The following is a 21,932-nucleotide window of genomic DNA, read 5'->3' as shown; positions in this document are numbered from 1 at the left end:
AGTTTGACTGTGTCGTTTAGTTTGCAAAGAAAGTCACTTGTAGATACACATTCACAAATTCGAATTATTTGACAGTTCATGAACCGAACGCAGTTTTTCAAGCCATATTATGTTCTCCATGATGCAAACCTGCAAATTACACTACATCGCCAAGTACATTCTCAAATGCAAGAATGCAACTCCCTCCACTGTTAGACTCCTACATTTCGACCAATCAATAGAAATAAAGCCAACAGAAAAGCATCCAATTAAAGCTAACAACTTAATCATTCCTACTAAAATAATGCCACTGCTCCTCGTATGCTCGCATGAGTTTACGAAATGACACTTCTTTATTGTCCTTGGGTTGCATTGGTGACCTAAAAAGCCAATTGGCAGCGCCTGCAGGAACGCTGTCCTGAAGTAGCCACCGTATACCCGCACAAGATATATAGCCAAGAGATTTCCTAACCAGAATCTTTTTAGTGCCCTACGTTCTCGAAATTTGACATTGGATCTTGAATTCCTCAAAATTGTTGAAAAGACTGCAGACAAGACCACCATCTCCCCATTTTGTCCATAGCGCCTCCCAAAATCTTAGTATTAGTTCTGTTCGCCAGTCTCAAAACAGCCCTCCACATTCACTCGACTACTTGAAAACACCATGGCTGCTATTCCTCAGGCCAAGGCTCTCGTCAAGAGATACTACTACACATATGACTATTCTAACGGTGCTAGATGGGCCTTTTTCGCTCTCTTTTTGGTTGCACTTCTTATTGCCGTGTTTGGTACCATTAGAGTCAACAAAAATCGTCTGAAAAGAGGCGAGGCTCCGCTTTATGGTACTTCTTGGATAACTCCCCCAGCTTATCGTACAAACAACCCTCCACAAGAGAATTACGTGCCAACATATACCGCCACTGCTAATGAAGCTGACATGGGATACTATGACCAGCAAGGCAACTTCCATCAAAACCCCAACGTGAAGAGTCCCGAGCCTGCGTACATGAGAAACAATGCTACGGGCACCACCACGTATGAGAACTATAGCACTACTACTTACTACATGGGCAGCGATGCTCCTATTGTGAGTGAGGCTACCACTGGACAGTACCCAAGACCAGAAGGTCCTCCTGGTGCATCTCAGGGCACAAGCACTGGAGCCAGCGCACCAGCTGGTGAGGCAGCCACTGGTACTTCGCAGCCACTTTATTCTAGACCTGAAGCTCCACCACCCAGCGCAGGCAAATCGTAATGCATCTCATTTTCGAGATAAAAATAAGCTATTTAATTCTTGAAGATCGATTCTACGCATTTTTCTAATGAAGTTTGTACTAATATATTCCAAGAGTCAATATCTTTTCAAGTTGTTATCGATAGGTTCATATTTCAGCCATTCTAATCGACAACACTCTATTTGGGTGGAGTAGCAGGATTGAGAAAGTTTTCTTGAAAGCCACTAGGCCTTTTAAATAAATTCATAAACAAAAAGAAAGAAATGAGACATTTAAATGAAATTCAAAAAAGTAACTCCGATACGGGGAATCGAACCCCGATCTGCTCGGTGAGAGCGAACTGTGCTAGCCATTACACCATATCGGATTTTCTTGAAATATAAATTTGCTACTTATATATGATACTTAAATACGCTAACAATTACAGCTATTGGCTCTTATAATTGAGATGACACCGTTTCCTTGAATTATTAGAATTGATTCATGATTCAATATTCAACAATTCAGAAGAATTGAGATTTAAACAATCAAGCAGTGCTAGTCCAACTATAAGATCATACCCACAAATGATACAGAGGTGTCAAAATAAACTAACAGCTCAAAATGCTTTATGGACATTGAAATCCCGATTCATTCGATTTTACTTCGTATTGTATTTTTTTTTCGCGTGAACTTCATTTTCGTGCACCCCAACTGAGTACTCACCAATTCATGCATTGTCTACTGTCAATTAGACTTAACCCATAATGAATGCCTACGATGTCTTCCTAGAACCATCTGCAGTGTCAAAGTCTTTGGCTTGTAACTTCATTAGCTCAAACGAAAAACATTTGGTGGTTGGGAAAGCTACCACGCTAGAAATATACGAAGTTCTCCGGTTGAAAAATGGCCAGCCCTTAGCTTCCGACTACAAGCTCAAACTCATTGCTCTGTACAAATTGCAAGGGCTCATAACAGATCTTTGCGCTATAAGAACGGCCGAAAATCCCCATTTAGATTACGTCCTTGTATCCACGAAGAGTGCCAAAGTGTCTTGTATCAAATGGAATCCTTACAAACATAACATAGCCACCGTGTCATTGCATTATTATGAACACGTTCTACAAAATTTGACATATGAGACGGTTTATGAATCTTCCTTAACTGTAAGCCCGTCTCAGAACTCCGTGTTCTGTTTGCGCCGAAACAATATGCTCGTTCTATTGCCATTCAATAGGGTTGAGGAAGAGATCGATGGTGAGGAGGATGGCCACGCCAAAAGTATGGATGTGGTTGAAGGTGAGAAAAAGGATGAAGATCGTGAGCGTGGCCAGGTCCCTCTCTTTGGTTCGAGCACAGTGGTGGACATCGAGACGGTGGATCCTACAGTGGGTGAAATTATAGACTTCCAATTTCTCCACAACTATCGTGATCCTACTTTGGCAATTGTCTCTCATCGTAAAAGTACTTGGGCTGGTGTCTTGCCTAAAGAAAAGGATACTGTTCTCTTCACAGTGCTCTCTTTAGATGTTCAAACAGCCTCTACCACTACAATTTTGCAAATTGAAAACCTTCCATACGATATTCACAAGGTCGTACCACTTCCGTCGCCTTTGAGTGGCTCATTGCTTCTTGGTTGTAACGAGATTATTCATGTTGACAACAGTGGCATTACTCGACGCATTGCTCTTAATTCTTATACCACAGATATAACATCTTCTATCAAAAGTTTCCAAGATCAGACAGACTTGGATATTAAACTTGAAAATTGCACTGTATGCGCGATTCCCAACGATAGTAGGGTACTTCTTGCCCTCGAGAATGGAGATTTCTATTATGCCACCTTTGAAGTCGATGGTAAAACGATCAAAAAGTTTGCCATTGAACCGATTGACAAAAATCTTTACCAGTCTTTGCAAAAATACCAGCACAGTGGTATTATTGCATTAGATGATAATCTACTCTTCTTCATGGGTACCACATGTAACTCAGTATTGGTCGAACTAAGTTACACGAGCAGCGACGACAATAACGCTGTTGATAAAGGCGAAGCAATTGAAGTCACTACATCGGATTCGAAGATGTTGGACAATGATGATGACGAAGATCTATACGACGAGGACGACAAAGACAAAGAAAAAGAAGTCAAGTCCGGTCAAATAGAATTTATCGTAAGGGATGAATTGTTTAATCATGCGCCCATATCATCCTTTGCGCTTGGCAATTATTCTACTGAGAAAATAGTGGCAAAGTTGCCAAATCCATCCTTTAATGATGTCTCAATATTTGCTGCAGGCGGACTCGGACTCAGTGGCCAGTTGAACATAATCACACCCACTATTCAGCCGATAATCAAGTCATCTTTGCGCTTCTCCCAACTCAATCGTTTGTGGACTATTAATAATAAGTACCTCATCACATCTGATGACTTGAACCAAAAATCTGAGCTCTTTGATGTCAATCAATCATATGCCAGGCTCTCTCCGAAGCACTTTGTGAATAATGAGCTCACAATTGCAATGCACGAGCTCAATCATGGCCAATTCATTCTTCAAGTTACACCTAGACATATCATTATGTTCAGCAACAAATTTAGAAAAGTTCTGTCCTTGGATAAAGGATTGAAGGAGCTAGAAGATGGAGACATTATTAATAGTGTGTTCAATGATGACTTTCTCATGATTTTCTTCTCATCTGGTGAGGTCGTCATTTACAGTGTTGACTCTGAGAACAAATCTTTTACACGTATTGAATTACCAATGTCCCTCCAAGACACAATCATTACTACGGGATACATTGCCAACTCGAAACTTTTAAATGCCGTGCTGAAGGATCTTAATTTGATCACAAATAGAGGTCAGAAGCGCAAACGAAACGGCGATGCTGCATCCCTCAAAGCAGTTAGCCCAATAGAAGGAAAACAGATGATATTTATCTTGGTAACAGGTGATAATAGGATCGTTTTATTTGGTCGCGATCACAAAGATGTATGCTTTCAACTCGATTTTGTGAACATCTTTTCGGATACTCTTCAAATCAATTTCTTTGACATAAATTCCGGAGATCCAGATCCGTTCATCAAGCAAGTGATTCTCAATGATTTAGGAGACGAATTTACGAAAGAAGAATATTTGACGATTCTTACAGTTGGTGGTGAAATTTACTCATACAAATTGTACTTTGATGGCGAAAGCTATTCGCTTATCAAGCAGTATAATTTACCCATGACTGGAGCTCCTTTTAATGCGTATGCACATGGTACCTCGATTGAGAGAAGAATGATCTATTTCCCCAATATCAATGGTACAACTTGCATTATGGTCACTGGAGTAATTCCATATTTAATCACCCGTTCCAGACATAGTCAGGTTCGAATTTTCAAATTTTCAAAAATTCCTATTGTCTCTTTTGTTCCATACTCTGATGAAAAGATCAAAAACGGATTGATTTATCTCGACACGAAAAAGAACGCACGTATTGTCGAGTTACCCAACGATTTTAATTATGATAATACGTGGCCAATCAAGAAAATTTATATTGGCGAGACAGTCAAATCTGTCGCATATCATGAAACTTCTCGCACGGTGATTCTTTCAACATTCAAGGAAATACCATATGATTGCATTGACGAAGAAGGGAATCCAATCGTTGGATTGAAAACCGAAAAACCGCGAACATTCAATTACAAAGGTCAAATTCGACTCATCTCGCCATTGTCGTGGACTACCATTGACACCATTGAACTTTTGGACAACGAGGTAGGTTTGCAAATTAAATCAGTGGTTCTAGATGTTGGGAGCGAGACCAAAAGATTTAAAAGTAAAAAAGAGTTTGTTTTGTTAGGAACAGGAAGACTCCGTATGGAGGATTTGGCCTGCAACGGCTCTTACAAAATTTTGGAGATCATTGACATCATTCCGGAACCTGGCAAGCCGGAGACCAATCACAAGTTTAAAGAGTTTACCGAAGAGGCAACAAAGGGTGCTGTCACTTCTATCTGTGATGTAAGTGGCAGATTCCTAGTAGCACAAGGTCAAAAAATGATTGTTCGTGATATCAAGGACAACACTGCTGTGTCAGTCGCATTCCTCGATGCATCTGTCTACGTTTCAGAAACAAAAAGTTTTGGTAACTTGGTGTTGTTTGGAGATACCTTAAAGAGTGTGAGTTTGGCTGGATTTGATGCGGAGCCATTTAGAATGATTCCTCTCGGAAAAGATCTACATGAACTAGACGTGTCAAGTGCTGATTTCGTTGCGTATGATCAAGATATCCATATAATTGTTGCTGACAATGATAAGGCTTTACATGTCCTTCTGTACAATCCGGACGATCCGTCGTCCAGCAACGGCCAGCGTCTTTTGCATAGATCAACGCTCAACACAAATTTCAATACCACATGCACGCGCTCGCTCGCGAAACACGAACAAATCAATCCATGGCTAGACCCCACCACCCTGCCCTTCCAAGTAGTGGGCTCCACCGTTGAGGGAGCTATGTACACCGTGTTCCCTGTGAGTGAGGCGACATACAGACGTATGTATATACTCCAACAACAGCTCATAGATAAGGAGTTCCATGCATGTGGCTTGAACCCAAAATTGAATCGTTTTGCGCTGGTCAAGAATGAGTCTTCCCTGAGTCTTCGGCCTCTACTCGACTGTGAGCTCTTGAGAAAATACTCCAAGCTCAATCAGGACCGTATGCGGACACTTGGTCAAAAGGTCTCTATCAAAAATGTTTCAGTGGACCTTTGGAAAGATCTCATTGAGTTTGAAAATGTCTTGAACAACTTGTAGCTCAAGACAGATCGATGCAAAACGGTCGGGGTCAATGAGAACCTCCGAAAAATAAAGAATAGAATTCAATAATACATTATCTAATTGAATCTTCAATTTACGTAAATTTTACTTCCTTTGTTTCACAATTCATTATTTTGTAGGTCGCACACATGCAGACGCACCTAATAACCACACATACAATACATATCTGTACTTACTTCATCTTCCTATCCATTCCCACATTCATCGCCCTAGCAAAATGTCGCTGGTGAGACCTCGGGGCTTCAAAAAGACGGTCTCGTTTACTGTCCAGCCCACGGAGTCGCAAGAGGAGGAAATCCACCCTTCGGTTTCAATACCTGGTCTCTATACATCGCCGCTTTTGCTTCCGATGCACCATTTGTTGATAATAATTGGTCTCTTCAAAGACGGGTTGACGCAGAATCCTTTGCGAGTTATGGTTAAGGGCGCATTGGTGCTTCTAGCAGTTCAATTGGTGTATGGCTATGTATTATCAGTTGTCTCTGGGGCAGACTCTAATAAAGAAAAGAGAGGGAAGAAACAGAGCCGCAACTTTTCAAGCCATGTAGCGAAAGTGCTTGTTGCAACGCTTGTTTCCTTGCTTTTCACGCCCGTGGCGTTTGTTGTGTTGGTGTTGTTCGGAGCTCCACTTTATGGATATTTGGCAGAAACATATATTTTGGGTGTACACCTCTCGCTCATGATTGTGCAGCCTTTGCTCATTATTTTTGGAATGGATTTCGAGCAATTGTATTCTGTGGCCAAAAGCGCGACGGTGTTTAAACTCATCTTCACAAATCCCATTCTTTGCAGCAGCTTCTTTTGTGTATTAGGCACATGGTTAGGTGTTGTTCCAATTCCACTCGATTGGGATAGACCCTGGCAGCAGTGGCCAATCACGCTATTGGCCGGAGGGTATGGAGGTTGTGTTTTGGGGCTGCTTATCGGGTACATCAGCCAATACTTGTGAAACCCAAAGGAAAGAAAAATAGAACTATAGACACATGTGTGTTTTTGCTAAATACTGTACGATAATTGTTGATGTAACGACGTCTTCTTTGATCAACTGTAGTGCTTCTAACAGGAGACGCCACGAGATGCAGATTTGGCAAGAAATTTAAATCCACTCAATTGGTTCCGAGAAGACCTCGAATTCAATTAATTCTTTTTTATGTAATTGCCACTACAGCCTTGATATGTCTACCTGAAACACACGTCTCCTGTGTATAGCTGCACCTTCACGTCTCTCTATTTACCTTTCCCATACCACTTACAATATCTTAAACCAGTGCCTAAATATTATTGACGCATGGTTGGTTTCGCTAAGATTCCTCAAATGAGAGGCGATACTGACGACGATGCATCCATACATCTTCACAGCCACGTTGGGCCCGCCAAACCCATCTCTCACCATAATTACGACCGACAGATCCAAGATATTCTCAATGGAACTAATGCTGACGATGCAGATGGTTTAGATGTGTATAATTACAATCTTGGCTTCAAATTGTTCACGGATAGTGGCAGCTACGAAGAGGAATCAGAGGATGAATTGACCCAGGTTGAAGATCAAGAATACGATCGCGCGCCCGCGAAGTCTACGCCCAAGCAACGACATCGACTTAAAAGTTCCAGCAAAGTTATTGGTTCGGGTGGTCTGGCACGAAATCCTGCCAATGCACTGCCGAAGAATCTCTTTCAGGACGCCAATCCTAGAGCTCAAACTAGCCAAACGTCTCTGAGTATGTTTTTCCTTAAAATGCTTGGATTTTTTCTCGGGATGGCAGTTTTGTTTTTGATTCCAATTCAGTATTTGACGTGGAGAGAGCTTGAACCGCAGGTCGATCTTACCGGCGTTAATGCCAAATTGGAAGAAGTGTCACAGCGCGTGGGTGTTTTAAATGAGATTTCAAGCGCATTGGACCAACAAGTTGATGTTCTCCAAACAAAACAGGAGTCTTTCACCAAGTCGGTCTATCTGAAAATTGCCTCGATGGAAGCTTCTCTTCAGGCTTTGCAAAAAGAGCCAATGGATTCTGCTAGGTTACTGAAAATTGAGGCCGAGCTTCAAGATTGTAAAACGAAAATAGATAGCACTCACCGAGTTGTCGCTGAGAAGCCAGAAGAGATTGAAAAGCGAATCAGTCAGATATCACTGAATTTAGCACAACTTCAGCGACTCAACAACGATATGCTGGCCATAAAGTCGGATATAGTCGATAGCCTCTTGGAAAAACTTCCGGGGCTTGTGCCAGTTTTTGTTAAAGACAACAAAATCCATTACCTCCCTGAATTCCACGACTTCCTTGTCTCCTTCGTTAATAATGTGGGTAACAAGTCTAATGAGACTTCATCGTGGAAGCAATTTATTGAGCTGAACGGTTCACAATTCAAAGCATATATCAATGACTTGGTTGATACTTCTGGTGTCAAGTTTCTAACCAAGTCCCAGTTCGAGGAATCATTGCATGAACGATTGAATTTAAACAACAGAGCTCTTGTGGCTAAAGTTAACAGTATACTTGACAAGATTGATCTACTGAGGAATAGCACAAACATTGACTTGAGCGTTGCAGGCAACAGGATTGTTTTAGACAATCTACTCGAGGTGGTGGGGAAGGGATCCGTGAAGGTTAATTTCGCAGATTACAAGCTCGGTTCGCGAATCTTAGGATTTTTGACAACGATAGGTTCTGACATTCATAAGAATCGATCTTTAGTAGGGTCTTTCTTTCTTGGCTGGTATGACCTACTCACATCCAGTGGTCTCAGATCTGCGCTGAATATGAAGTATAACGCAAACAACGTTCTTGTTGATGGAGGAGAATTCTGGCAGTGTGAATCTCATAAGTGCACGGTTGGAATCCGACTTTCAAGTCCGATCATTATTACCGATTTGATACTCAACAACCCTAGCTCAGCAAAACCCCCAGGCCTTCACATGCCAGATCTGATCTCTATTTATGTGAAGCCCCGTAAACGCTCGGATGCAAAAAAGTTGGAGCAGTATTTGGAGTACAGACTGCCGTTCGCCTATCGACTGTCGGAAAACAAGTACTTGTCAAAGTTCTACAAAATTCATGAAGCGACACTTAGAAGCTCCAGGGCCATCGAGCATATCAAACTCCCCGTCAGTATAGTCAACATGAGAATCCCAGTGAGGGATATTTATATTGAGATATCGAGTCGCCAGGGTCCCACTGGTCTCTACAACTTGAAAGCGTATGGACTTACCGAATTAAACACGTTCAAATACGCGGAAAACTTCGAGTCTATACTAGATCAGTTGGAGGAAAGCAGAAAAGATACTGACAGTCCCGAATTTTTCGAGGTTCAGGACTCACTCTTGGGTGATGACTACATATTATAGATTAGAAGTAATGATTGACGAATATTTGTCTATATTTTCATTGTTCCATGAGAAACGTTCTTATTTATGCATTAATATATTGTGAGAAAGCATTTACTCGTCGTCCTCATCACCGGCACCCTCGACGAACTTACCTCTAACATCATGCCACAACTTACCCTTGTTGTGGTTCTCGTACCACTTGGTAAGAGTGGCGTCGAAGAAAGCTTGGAAAGCAAAAGCACCAGTGAAAATGGTGGCCACGTAGAGAGAGTTTCTCTTGATCAAAGCAGAGAACTGATGTGTTAGTATGGTCTGGTGTGGGAAACACAGATTCGTGGACAGAAGCATAAATGGGCACTGAACCCGTAGTAGAGACTGGCCTTCACTCGAAAATCAAATTTTGACGTTTACACAAAGTATGCCTCAGTTGTATTGATAGTTGGTTCCAGAGAGATCCTTAGTGATGTTCCATCGACCACTTTCGACCCTAAAAACAAATCCAAACTTCGAGAAAGACATGTATGAGAATTATGCAACGACCAGTGCCTCTTTTTTTGCATGCAAATGCATTGTGTGATCGGTACGTACCATCTTGACTGGAGTATTTGGTAGTTCTAATGAGAGTGTAAGTGAGGATTGAGTATTGCCTGTATCTCATTGGCTGCGGGGCGGGTTTCGATGAATAGGCCTCTGGCTCGATGACAAAATGGCAAAGCCATCAACAGAAAAAAGAAAAAAATTAAGAGGTTGACGTCTACAAAAATTGGCATCATTTGTTTTGATTTTTTGGAACGCTTTCCTGTACTATATGTTTTTGACTTGGAAGTAAAACAGTAGACAATCCAAGATGCATGTTATAAAAAAATAGCGCCTTAAATACTGAACTGAGCTCGCTTTCAAAGGGAAACAAAATTAAATCTATTCCATGTTTATTAGTGTAATTATCTATACGTTAGTCTTCTCCAAATCCTCTGCAAGCTTGTCAACCTCCTCCTTCTTTGGCTTGCCGGCACCAGGGTAGCCGGTTCCCTTGTTCTTGACCTTCTTTTCCTTCTTCTTCTCCTTAGGAGCATCCACTGGGTAACCCTTCTCGGAGGCAAGCTGGAAGTCTGGGTCAGATTCGTAGGCAGCTCTGATAGGAGCCAAAAGCTCATTGATACGGTCAGCAACACCAGCCTTCAAGTCGACAGGCTTCAAAATATCAGCTTCGTAGTCGGCCTTCAATTGATCCAAAGTGGTGTAAGTGATTGGACCACCGTATTTCTCAGGTCTGTCAATGTGAAACTGCAAAGCGCCAGGTTCACCGCCCTTCAACTCTTGGATTGGCTGAACGATGTTCTCAATGAATGCAATCAAGCCGTTGTCGGCCACGACCTTAGGCTCACAGAAGGCAGCGCCAATCTTCTTCTTGACAACCTTTGGCTCCTCAACAACGTCGATCTTGGAGTTAGGGTCAGAAGCACTCATCTTACCGCCCTGGCCCAAACCTGGTACCATCTTGTTCATCAAGTGTGCTCTCTTCTTGTAGCCAATACCTGGCAAGTTCTCTTCGGCGAGAACAAAGATCTTTCTCTGGTCCACACCACCAAACTGAGCATCTACATCCAAAAATTGCTCATCCAAAGCCTGCATCAATGGGTAGATCAAACCGGAAAGCAATGGGTTGGCCACTTGCTTGACCACATCGGCACCGGCTCTCTTGGCATCGTTCTGGGAGACCTTGTTGGAAAGCTTGAAGAGATCCATCACATACTCAGGAGTCAATTGATAGTCACGGCCAATGGTGAACTTCAACTTCTCAATAGGAACATTGATCGAGGTCAAAATGGTCTTTACAACTGCCTCGTAGTACTTGGCTCTGTACTCGACCACTTCCAATGGAGCCTTCATGTTGTCCAAGTAGGCATGAAGATCGGCAATCAAAACAGTAACCTCGCATCCTGCCTTCAAGAAATGAGCCAATTTAATCATTGGGACGAAGTATCCACAGTGAGGCTTTCCTGTTGGTGCAGTTCCCCAGTAGATCTTGAGGGGACGCTCGTTTTTCTCCAAGATCTCCTTGATGATTTGGCCATTTAAGACCTCCTGAAGGTCTTTAGTGATGAGCTCGTACTTTTGAGCTGCGTCCATGATTTCTGTAGAGATAAGTGTTTGATCTTGAAGGTAGTGCAGAAGGGATTTTCAAATGCTATGTTAGTAAGACACCCGTGCCGCTGCAGCTAGGTTTCAGAGAGATGAATGTCGTTAAAATACAAGAAAACTTGGAATAAAACTGGATGTGTGGTTTAAATACGATTGTATATTATTATTATTTTCTGGAGTTTAATTTGGAATTCTATTGCCTCGATTGAAAGATACTGGAATTGTAGATTAAAGCAGTTGATGCATTCCCGTCACAAATGTAAAATGCACTGATGAAAATATTTGAATGATATTGGTTTTGAGGTTGCATCTGCGCAATTAGGTACAACAAACAATGTTGTATTCTGTTGTACAATTTTCGTAGTCTTGAGACACGATCAAATGGGTCGATGCACAACCGAACCTTCGTGGGTTTGTAGCTTGATCTACAAAAATCACGTTTCAGAGAAAACAATAGGTTTTTCAAGACCATTATTGTATCAGAAGCAAAGGAATTGGATTTTTGAGCGATGCCGAAGAATCTGCATTTTCATATACATGGGTATACCAACTCTCAAGGGCTTTCTTCTACACTAAAAAAAATGACAAAACATCGATTTATTTACGAGCTCAGTGCACTTATCCTGCTTGCAAAATCGTCTTGTCATTTTATTAGGATTATGTTACATATATTCTAAGGATTGAGGGCACCACCAGCTAGACAGAGATTACGTCTAGAGAAATGAACTTTGTAGACAGGTATTTTCTTGGTAAAATAGGCCGTCATATGATCTGGAGTAGCAATAATCTCCTTTCTATTTGCTTTTTCGGTTGGTTTCTTTGCACCATCAGCTCCTCCACCCATTCCATCCCTTGATGCATCTCCTGAAAATGCCTCTGGAAGTGGGCCAGCATCTTGAGTGTTTCTCTTCACATCCCAGACTCTGACAGTATTGTCGGCACCACCACTCACCAAGACACTTCCGTCTTTAGAGAAAGCGAGCGAATAGATGGAGGACTTTCCATGGCCACGCATGCTCTTGAGTTTTCTTCCTGATCCCACGTCCCACACATTAACCACACTATCTTCACCAGCACTTGCAAGCCATCTACCATCGGGTGACACCGCAAGACAATTCACAGGTCCTGTGTGCCCCATAAAAATTCTGACAGCATTTCCGGTTTGCACATCCCACATACGGCAGGTCTTGTCTGACAGACCAGTGAAGACGTAATTCGAGTTTGGATGGAAATCAACGCAGTCCACATCATTGATATGACCAGCAAAAATACGAAGTGGGTAAATATGGTCAGTTGCCCACAAACGGGCTGTCTGATCATGGGAGGCAGTGGCGAAGTAATGGCCCATGGGAGAAAACTTCACATCCCAGATTGGTTGATTGTGGCCTTTGTAAGAAACTAAGGCTGAATAAGTGTCCAAGGACCATAATCGAGCAGTTTTGTCCTCAGAAGCAGAGATCAAGTAGCGATTGTCTGGAGAGAATGACATACCGTAGACTGGCCCACTGTGGCCAACCAATTTTCTAGAATCGCTGTTATTGTGCGGATCCTTTTTAGACAATGCTCGGAGAGGACGACCGTCGAGACTCCAGAGCTTCACATAACTGTCCTGGAAACCTCCGGCGACCAAGTTCGAATCAGAATTGAACTCCAAGGAGGTGAGGTTAGCATTTGTGTTGTGGAAAGTGTACATACACACAGATGGAGCACTTGCCTGAATGGCACCAAGTTTGACTTTGAGGCGAGAGTCCTCGACTGCAAGAATCATTCTCTTGATGTCACTTGCATCTTTCATGGGTAGCGGAATCGAATCAGCGGATGGTGAGTCTTTATCTGGGGCATTGAGCTCCTCAAACTCTTCTACTAGAGTCTTGCCATTGACTGGTTCTGTGTTCTCGTCTTTGACTTTGAGCTCAGCTTGCACCTCTTTTTCGATTTCTGGCTCTAGAGGCAACTTCCCCAACAGAACGGACTGTTCATTGAATTTGTCAATTTCGGTAGTGTTTGCAACAAATCCAGTAAGACCCTCGTTAGGGTCTGCCTCTCCCTCACGGACGACGCGCTCTGTACGTGTTGAGATGACTGGTTTTAAATACTGATTGATAATTCCAATCAAGACAGATCCTCCGACAGCCTCGTTCTCAAGCAAGAAATGGAGAAGTAAGTACATACTGGTCTTGGACACGGAGATTCGATATTCTTTGGAACGGTATGCTTGGGCCAATTTATTTTCTCTGATGTGGCCAGGAAGCGATATGCCGGCAAGCTGGGAGATCTCTACTCCATGAAGAGCCAAATGATCTGACAGAAACTTGTCAAAAAAAGTTTTCGCTTGTGCCACAAAACCCTTGGAGACAAGCTCGAGGTAGCAGTGAACAAACAATGGATACAATACCCGGAACAATTCAGGTTTGTACAAGTCCAACGACGAGTAAACCCAGCTACGTAACGTCGAATAGGCACGATAGTATACTTCAGGATCATTCTCTATCTTTGCTCTTTCTTCGTCTTCTCTTATTTGGCGCGGTGGTTGCAGACTTTGGATGTACTCTCTTGGACGGTCAGCATCTGGACGCGGAAGCATTCCATCACGAGGCCGCAGGATTTCGGTGGGGCCTGCCATAGGTGTTGTAGCAGTGCTGACTGCGGGTACCGCAGGAGTAGGGGAATTGGAGCTTTCTAGGCGGAACATTGCTTCTGTTTTGTGAAAGCCTTTCTTGTTGAGATATTCCATGACAATGCGGTTCAAGTCAGCCTGAGAGTATTGCTGTTGGGGACGGCTGGCTGGCCGTGGCTGGGCAGCGCCATTTCCCGGAGGAACCGAGGTTTGTGGGGGGTTTTGTGCCATATTTTGTGAAGAAGGTGGTTGTAAAATGTAGATACTGGAAATTGTGCGTGTGTACAGGCCAAACCTGGAGACGGGTTGGATGTAAATGAGACAACGAGATACTGTGTCGCGAATTAAGAGTAAAACTGATGCTATACGAGGTATCAGCTGCTTCTTGATATGAATTTCTTGCTACTTCTTGAAAACGCTGTTTTGCGTCACGAAGTGTATTCTAAACCGGTGGAGTTTTAATATGCTCTGAGAACCGTAAATTGACTGAGAATACGTTTAAATATCAATTAAGAATAACTGCATTCTGCCGATTCCATGAATTTCCAATATCTGCTGTTGTGATGTGTATTAGTCTTAATCTAACCCTTCATTGTGAATCTGATTGTACCGAGTCAGACGAGAACAATCGAAGAGGGTTCGCTTTTTCAACTATCTCACCCCTCAATCTCTAAAGATTCTCAATTAGCAACTAGTAGGAAATTTTTGTTTTGTCCGAAAAACACTGCTTAGGAAAAGGTCATAAAAACAATACAACAGTCGAAATGGACGGACCACTATTCCTGCACCACAAAATATACTTCGGCCATCCCGACCTTCGGTTGCCGTCGGCAGAAGACCAGAAGCCGAAAATCTGAAACACAGCCTCCAAATTTTTGATCTAAGCAGGCAATACCCCATATTTCACCCCTGTCATCACACTTTCTGGCTTGCGAAATCTTCCTCTATCCTAATCTGGCTGCAAATCGTTGGCACCTGTATACAGCCACGGTCTTTACCCAAAAGGGGAAACTTGGTACCAATCCAGCCTGGTGCCACCAACGGATGATTTCAGAGCTAGGCAACCTTGGAGATATAAATACTTTGCCCTCCCCTGTCATCTCGCGATTGTATATTTTTCAGTAAAAATAATATCTTTGTCATAACGTTGTTATCTGGTATTGGCAATTCATAAATTTGCAGCCACAACAGCATCATCTATTCACAATTCAATCAATTTCATAAGATCCATATCACAATGAAGTTTCAAATTTGGACCGGTGCATGCGCCCTTGTATCCATGCTAGCAGGATCTGCGGCTGAGACCACCGTTGGAAATGCACAAGCACAATTTCTCACTGTTCTAGTGGGCGATTTCAAGAGTAACGGCAGACAGTATGTTGATTACATAAGAACTGCTGCTAGTGTACCTCCTGAGGTTACTCTGTTGGCAATGCAGGTTGCTACGTATACTGATGATTCCTACACCACGATGTTGACAGATTCAAACATTAATATCGGCACTTTGGAGGCTTTTGCAACTCGCTTGCCATGGTATTCACGCATTCGTGTCGAGCTTGCCTCGGCCACAGCTGCTGCTGCCGGTAGCTCCAGTGTACGGGCCACCGGATCCTCCTCGTCTTCGAGTCACTCTACTGCTGGAGCTGTGCAGTATAGTCCACATGGAGCAGTGTTGGGTGTGGTTGCGCTCCTTTTATTGTAAGCATTTCAATAAACTTAGTATATAAAAACTGCACAAATAAAGACGGGTATGTATTTATACACACATGCAAGGGGAGGTGTCGGCTTGACAGAGAGGTTCATGGAAGGGGAGCCGTCATAAAGAGTAGCAAATAATTAATTGTCCAGACAAAATTGTCAATACACTCGACTGGGATGTTGCTGGTGAGCTTTCCAACTTCCATTTTGCCGTAAAGATATTTCGAATAGAGATCCATTACGTCCGAACTGAATGCTATGACATTTTTCTTGAGGAGAAGAAGGGCACGCTCGAAGTTTTGATTTTTCAACTCATAGCTCTTCACAGGGCCAGCAACTTTGGCTATCTTTTCTGAACCAGCAGCATCGTAAAACAACGGGTATCGTGCCTCAACTAGATCAAACTCACCAGCGTAACTTGAGTTGGCGCTAGATACTTTCCGAAACAGGGAGCACATCTCAACTAAGAAGTAGTGCGATTTGTTTTGTACAATACCATATTTCAATTTAATATCCAATAATGAGGACAAATGTAGAAGTAGGTGGACTATTACTGATAGACCTGCGTTAATCCTCTCGACAGAGCTTTCGCTAGTCGAGCCAACCATGACAAACTGGGGTTCATAACATTCTGTGAGAATCTCCAGAATATTGGCTGGGAAGTTGATATGTGCAATTGAGTAATTGCATCCGTTCTCGTCTAAATGGATCGGAAATACTTCCCTTATTACACCACATATCGTGCGAAGGAGCTCAACCAAATCTGGATAAATGGAAAATTGTAGGGCCTCAAAAATGGGCGCAACTTCAGACTTGACTATATCGAGCTTATCAGCAATAAGCTCTAACTTTGGTGGAATCTCGTCCTTCAAGCAAGACAGTAGCGCCTTCACTTGTCTTTCTTTGGCCCAAATAGAAGACAGAAGTTCGTCATTGAGTGAGTGTTGTTTTGCAACATACTTGTGGAGATCATGAAGATGTACTTTTAAAGAACGAAGCTTTTCTTGAGTTGAGGCATTCAGGAATTCTTCCTCAATTCTATCAATTTCCTCACACAATTTGCTCTCAGATGCAGCAAAATCATTGATGCCATTGGAAAGGCTACAAAGACGCCTCACATCATCATACGTATAAGATGATCGCGGAATTGTCAGCTTGCTTTTGGCATACTCCACTATAGACATGGTAGGCGATGGTATAGGTACTCTTAAGTCGGATCTGACCACAAAAGAGACATCCTGGAGTCCGAAGATCATTGAATTATCTATAATTTGGCTCGACTCAAATCCTTGTGATGCATTTCGCATACACACCAAATCTCGTAGGTTCACTTGAACATTGTAGAGCAATGAATACTGCTCAGAATTATGCCGTAGCCCCCAGAGTTTGACACAAATTTGACTCAAATTCTTTTCGTAATCTGGTAAGCAGATCGCACCGAAACTGGCATTGGTTTCGTATTCCGCTTGCTCACTGACGTATAGAAGCTCGTTTGACGCTGTATGTAGCGAAAAGAAAAGCAGCAGCGACTCTGATTGGACGGACAAACATTTGTTCGGCCGCAAGTTGCAAAATGTCACCGTGCTGAGGTGATGAAACGTAATCACCATCAATTGGTTGCAGTGATTGTGTTCGAAGGATGGTTCTTGTTATCTAAAACACCACACCAGTACACCAGATGCATGCAAACCCCAGATCAAACCTCATGGTGTTCACCACTCGTATATTCTATCGTAATTGATTACACCAACCAGCACAATTGTTTGAGTAAGCCTGGGTGCATTCCAAATTGTGCGGGATGGTTAACTTCGTGTTTTGTATGGCTCATTTCTGCGAAATCCATGGCCCAGTCACGGTTCTTTGTACACAACGAAAAGAATCGGAGTTGTCAGCCAAGTCGTCATACGCTCGATGTGAGAGTTGCTCGCTTGTATTGCCCAGTGGTATAACAAGCGTGGCAACGGATTTCGAGGACCTCGTAACTAAAGAAGTCGCAAACGGCTTATCTCCACAGCCTTCTTATGGGAATACCAGTGGCTTAGGTGCCCATTTCAAGATGGATGCAAAAATGAAGTCATCGCAACAAGAAATTTTAGAGAAAGTCACGTACGTTTCAACTCTGTACCCTCAGTCAGAGCGGATCTTTACCTGTCTCACCAAATTGGTGATGAAATGTCTATCTGTCGAGGCTGTAGCAGAGCCACTGAAACCAATTTTTTTCGGGGATACCAATACTGGCTATTCCCTCAGTCGAATTTTTAGCATAAATGATTTGCATGCGCGCGGAGGCGAGCGGAAGTATGCCCTTATGGTTGTATGCGATTCGGAGCGGGCTCTTCTTAGCAATTGGGAAATGGCATCTGCTTTCATTGCTGAGATCATTTTGCTACTACAGCGTAATGTTGAGACTCACATGGAAAGTACAAAACTGGAGACTGGAGAAAATGGAAGGTACCTACGTCGCGCAAAAACCATTCCTCGAAGCCTCGTTCAATTAACTGGAGACAACGAAATCTTCATGAAGCTACATCAGTGTGGAACAGAGGTTTTGCGTAGTATGCAAATACCTTAAAATTCAGTTTGCTTTCATTATTTATAGAAGATATGGGCTTTTTTTATCATTAACGACTTCACGACAATAAAGATATTCATACAAAGACAAGATCTCATTAGTTTTTTGAGAATATGTTGGCTTTTTGTTGATCCTGAGCAGATTTTAATGGTTTTTCTTTCGTTAATCGTACTTCTATTAAAAGCTAATTATGTGTGTGTCATCGACAGTGCCAGACGACAAAAGAATGAGATATCATTCTCAAAAAGATTTAAGCTTTGCAAGTCTACATCCTTTTCCCATAAAAAATTTTTAAAGAATGAAATTACCCAGTTCAGGAAGACGTAGCCAAGGAGGGATCGATTGATCACTAAGTGCATCATAGAAGAGCTTTCTTTCACTCTATTCAAGCTTTCCCTAAAGATCCCTTAGCATTTCTCATAGTTCGAACTGTACAGGGACTTTTACAAGCAAAACGTGCGCTCAGGTCTCTGAGTTTGGTGCTGAACGGAAGGTTTCTGCAATGACATCTTAAGTTCGTCCTGCAGATACGTGTTTCAGGTTGAGACTGACAGAACTGCCACTGGAACAAGCGCGAGAGGTTTATACTTCGTTTTATTCAGGCTAGCTCTTTGAAAATCGGCTGTGGGGCTCGAATTCCTCGTTTTCGAGTCTACGCATTTTCGGAAGAGTTTAGTCTTAGGCTGCGGGCATGTTTGTTCGACAAACAGTGCAAATAATTACACACCTTATAATTTCGTCGCAACCTAGAACGATTTTTCGTGGAAATTTTGATTCAACCTGAAAACATAACTATCTATTCTTGACAAAGATATTAAGTTAATGGTTGGCTTCTCTGGACTTTCCAATGAGCCAAATTCAGAATGGCATTTAATAAAATTGACTGATAAGAGGGATGAATAATATCAGGATTTTCTTTTGAATGAATTCATGAAACAAATCATGGCGAGTTGAGTCGAGTTTACTCAATGAAACGTGTTTTTACATTATGATATACATAGTGATCCCTGAGAATTTTTACAAATCACAATCCAGCTCTCACTTCATGACAATCGAGCAGATCGAAGGAAAAGGAATTTGAGGAATGGATAAGCTCTTCAGGATTGAAAACATTACATACGAGGATGAGAGATAATTCCAAGTCAGGAGACAATGGTTTTGAGGATTTGTGATTATCCTGAGGTAGGGAGACATACTAAAATAGGTACGTCAGAAGGACTAGCAAATTACAAATAGTGAGTATAATGTTCTTTTGAGAAAAAACAAGCAGCGTGTTTTTGAGCCACTCTTGGTAAATGATTTATAAGATTTCCGCTACCCTACATTCTCCACAAGGTCTTACGAAATGCACAAAGATACAACAACAAACCGATGGTGACTGTGGATTTGACAGTGTGATTGCCTGCAGGTTCGCTACATCAGCCACTTTCGCCCCTATCGAAACGACAAAGATCAAGATTTTCATCATTGTATACTTTTTTCATTCGTCTTTACTGATTCTTAAGCTCTTGTCGTATTTCCTTTGCGATAGAGCGCATGTGGACGCAAATTCTAAACAGCGAAATCTGAAACACGCTCCGGCGTATAACATCTTCCCCCGTTCCATCCTGAAGTCAGTGGCACCTCGATTGTGCCCGCAGGTGGAAAGAAGTGGAGTGTGGATGGACGAACCGGGCACCGGCCGAGGGCATGGATTGGACTGGACTGGATTGGACGTGCTGGAGGAGCTAATCCATTGTCACAACTGGATCAGAACCGGCTCAGAGGCGTGGAGATAGGGCTGAGAAGAAATGGGACGGATAGGAGGCTAACTTCTAAGTAGCTTCGGTCTGGTAAAGGTTCTGACATGGTGATTGGAGGGGGGATTGTGTGGTACTTAGGTTGGTCAGTAGGAAACTGGAACGAGTCAAGACCACCTCAACAAAACCGGGAGAGGTGAGTCGTACGGTTTTCCCCATTGATAAGTCTATTAGCTTAGAGCACCACGTAAAGACTCATGAAATGTCATTCGTGCAATCGTAGGCAGACCAGGATGAACTCATACGTAGTCCTCTCCATTGTATTATGGAGGCAAGTCTGTGACGAAGGTCAGGCAATGCAATTTTTCATGCAATTCGAGGACAAGAACCCTTCAATTTTAACATACAAACTCAAAATATTTCTTGCAATTTTTTTTTTACATTTTGCATCGTGGCGCTGCTTGTATTCAAAGGCGGTGCAGTGCTGTGTTTCTACGATACTCCTTCACCTTCCTGACAATTTTGAAGAATCGGTAAAAAAAGATGACAGTCATGATTTTGATACCTCAATTATTCGGTGGGTTGGGATTAAATCGCAATGCGACTTCCCTGGAAGTCGGCGGGCTTCAGCAAAGCTACGTGATTCCTGAAGCCTCCAGAAAGCTTCCGCCATTGAATTTCATTCTCGGATTTTCTAAGAATCAAATCTATCAAGATTTAGAAACGAAGGTCCGCTCAGTTTTCTACAAAGAAAAGAAAGATCTTCTTCAGAGATCTTACTTTACCCAAAAGGATACGGATCTATTGGTAAGTCTAATGCTCAGGGCCCTGACCCAAATTCTCGAAACTGTTGCGGGTCATGAGTTTCTTGAGACAATAAGGGTTAAACTGATGCTTCAATTTAGGGATGGATTTTTGAAAGAACACTCAGTGCAACCGAAATGTTGGACAGAGGATATAACTGCCTTGAAGATTAGCATATATGCTTATGAACGAATGCACATAAGTGACTGGGACAGCCTGGCTCCCTGGGCATTAGATGAGCATTTTCGCGAGTACATCGGAAAAGTGGCTAAATCGATTTACAAGGACCTTAAAAAGCTCAAATTCTGCTATGAGACTACGTACCAAGGCGTATGGTTAGTCTTCCAAATCAGATATGATTACGGGTTTCCTAGAGTCAGGGCATGGAAAAATTCCCTTCTCCTGGGGTTGGCAGGCTCTGTTGTCGGCGGTCTTAGCTCCTGGAACATCGAGAAGAGTTATGAATTCATTCAGAGGCATTTTTATACCTACGTGGTAGCATTCTCTATTCTCCTTGCTGTTCTTGTCCTCTTTCTCTTAATGGCGTTCTCGACTGGTCGAATCCTCTATTTTGTGCGGACATTCAATGTACCGCTAATGCATTGTCAACGGGAGACAAACATGAAAATAATTGAAGCGGCTAAGAAGAACTGGCCCGTGAATATTTTTGGATCCTATCCTACATGGTTGTTCTGGAAATTCTATCAAGGGATTCGCCAACCATCCTTTAAGATTGACCCAGATGCACAAAAGTAGACTTCCAAGAGCGTGAACCTTCGGGCTGACTCGCTTTGTGCGGAAGCTAGCTGGCCATCGGTGAAAACAAGCAAACCCCGTTGCCGTTGAAGCAGGGCATTGTCTTCCGCGTGTTTGTATGGTCATATGTACCACCTAATCGATGATATCAAATTTCAGAAACGGCCGAGGAAAGAAATCTGTAGCATTTGATTGTCATTGGTTGTTTCAAATTCTCAATCATTTTTCATGTCACTATAATCCACTCCTCGCTCTCA

General features: G+C 42.5%; 11 protein-coding genes and 1 non-coding gene across 12 annotated transcripts; 7 read left to right on the top strand and 5 right to left on the bottom strand.

The window, feature by feature from the left end:
- Positions 1–643: 643 nt before the first annotated feature.
- On the top strand, positions 644–1,234 carry PUMCH_001293 (uncharacterized protein; the record flags this gene model as incomplete). The annotated part of the gene is made up of 1 exon (XM_063020352.1): positions 644–1,234. One exon carries the CDS (start codon positions 644–646, stop codon positions 1,232–1,234), a length of 591 nt encoding a protein of 196 aa, XP_062876422.1.
- A 275-nt stretch (positions 1,235–1,509) lies between these two features.
- PUMCH_001292 lies at positions 1,510–1,581 on the bottom strand. The gene has a single exon. It is a non-coding gene; the product is annotated as a tRNA-Glu (tRNA).
- A 379-nt stretch (positions 1,582–1,960) lies between these two features.
- PUMCH_001291 (uncharacterized protein) lies at positions 1,961–5,992 on the top strand (the record flags this gene model as incomplete). The annotated part of the gene is made up of 1 exon (XM_063020351.1): positions 1,961–5,992. One exon carries the CDS (start codon positions 1,961–1,963, stop codon positions 5,990–5,992), a length of 4,032 nt encoding a protein of 1,343 aa, XP_062876421.1.
- A 241-nt stretch (positions 5,993–6,233) lies between these two features.
- PUMCH_001290 (uncharacterized protein) lies at positions 6,234–6,965 on the top strand (the record flags this gene model as incomplete). The annotated part of the gene is made up of 1 exon (XM_063020350.1): positions 6,234–6,965. One exon carries the CDS (start codon positions 6,234–6,236, stop codon positions 6,963–6,965), a length of 732 nt encoding a protein of 243 aa, XP_062876420.1.
- A 339-nt stretch (positions 6,966–7,304) lies between these two features.
- PUMCH_001289 (uncharacterized protein) lies at positions 7,305–9,365 on the top strand (the record flags this gene model as incomplete). Its single annotated transcript, XM_063020349.1, has 1 exon — positions 7,305–9,365. One exon carries the CDS (start codon positions 7,305–7,307, stop codon positions 9,363–9,365), a length of 2,061 nt encoding a protein of 686 aa, XP_062876419.1.
- A 93-nt stretch (positions 9,366–9,458) lies between these two features.
- PUMCH_001288 (uncharacterized protein) lies at positions 9,459–9,938 on the bottom strand (the record flags this gene model as incomplete). Its single annotated transcript, XM_063020348.1, has 2 exons — positions 9,459–9,641; positions 9,936–9,938. The coding sequence occupies 2 exons, from the start codon at positions 9,936–9,938 to the stop codon at positions 9,459–9,461; spliced, it is 186 nt and encodes a 61-aa protein (XP_062876418.1).
- Positions 9,939–10,292: 354 nt separating this feature from the next.
- On the bottom strand, positions 10,293–11,477 carry PUMCH_001287 (uncharacterized protein; the record flags this gene model as incomplete). The annotated part of the gene is made up of 1 exon (XM_063020347.1): positions 10,293–11,477. The coding sequence occupies one exon, from the start codon at positions 11,475–11,477 to the stop codon at positions 10,293–10,295; it is 1,185 nt and encodes a 394-aa protein (XP_062876417.1).
- A 685-nt stretch (positions 11,478–12,162) lies between these two features.
- Positions 12,163–14,337, bottom strand: PUMCH_001286 (uncharacterized protein; the record flags this gene model as incomplete). The annotated part of the gene is made up of 1 exon (XM_063020346.1): positions 12,163–14,337. The coding sequence occupies one exon, from the start codon at positions 14,335–14,337 to the stop codon at positions 12,163–12,165; it is 2,175 nt and encodes a 724-aa protein (XP_062876416.1).
- A 1,006-nt stretch (positions 14,338–15,343) lies between these two features.
- PUMCH_001285 (uncharacterized protein) lies at positions 15,344–15,808 on the top strand (the record flags this gene model as incomplete). Its single annotated transcript, XM_063020345.1, has 1 exon — positions 15,344–15,808. The coding sequence occupies one exon, from the start codon at positions 15,344–15,346 to the stop codon at positions 15,806–15,808; it is 465 nt and encodes a 154-aa protein (XP_062876415.1).
- A 97-nt stretch (positions 15,809–15,905) lies between these two features.
- PUMCH_001284 (uncharacterized protein) lies at positions 15,906–17,414 on the bottom strand (the record flags this gene model as incomplete). The annotated part of the gene is made up of 1 exon (XM_063020344.1): positions 15,906–17,414. One exon carries the CDS (start codon positions 17,412–17,414, stop codon positions 15,906–15,908), a length of 1,509 nt encoding a protein of 502 aa, XP_062876414.1.
- A 188-nt stretch (positions 17,415–17,602) lies between these two features.
- PUMCH_001283 (uncharacterized protein) lies at positions 17,603–18,376 on the top strand (the record flags this gene model as incomplete). The annotated part of the gene is made up of 1 exon (XM_063020343.1): positions 17,603–18,376. One exon carries the CDS (start codon positions 17,603–17,605, stop codon positions 18,374–18,376), a length of 774 nt encoding a protein of 257 aa, XP_062876413.1.
- Positions 18,377–20,658: 2,282 nt separating this feature from the next.
- Positions 20,659–21,675, top strand: PUMCH_001282 (uncharacterized protein; the record flags this gene model as incomplete). The annotated part of the gene is made up of 1 exon (XM_063020342.1): positions 20,659–21,675. The coding sequence occupies one exon, from the start codon at positions 20,659–20,661 to the stop codon at positions 21,673–21,675; it is 1,017 nt and encodes a 338-aa protein (XP_062876412.1).
- Between the last annotated feature and the right edge of the window lie 257 nt (positions 21,676–21,932).

This window comes from Australozyma saopauloensis, chromosome 2, assembly GCF_035610405.1.
Source record: "Australozyma saopauloensis chromosome 2, complete sequence".
In the NCBI taxonomy this organism is placed as follows: domain Eukaryota; kingdom Fungi; phylum Ascomycota; class Pichiomycetes; order Serinales; family Metschnikowiaceae; genus Australozyma; species Australozyma saopauloensis.
Note: the sequence above shows the minus strand (reverse complement) of the source record. Positions and strands in the feature narration are given on the sequence as shown.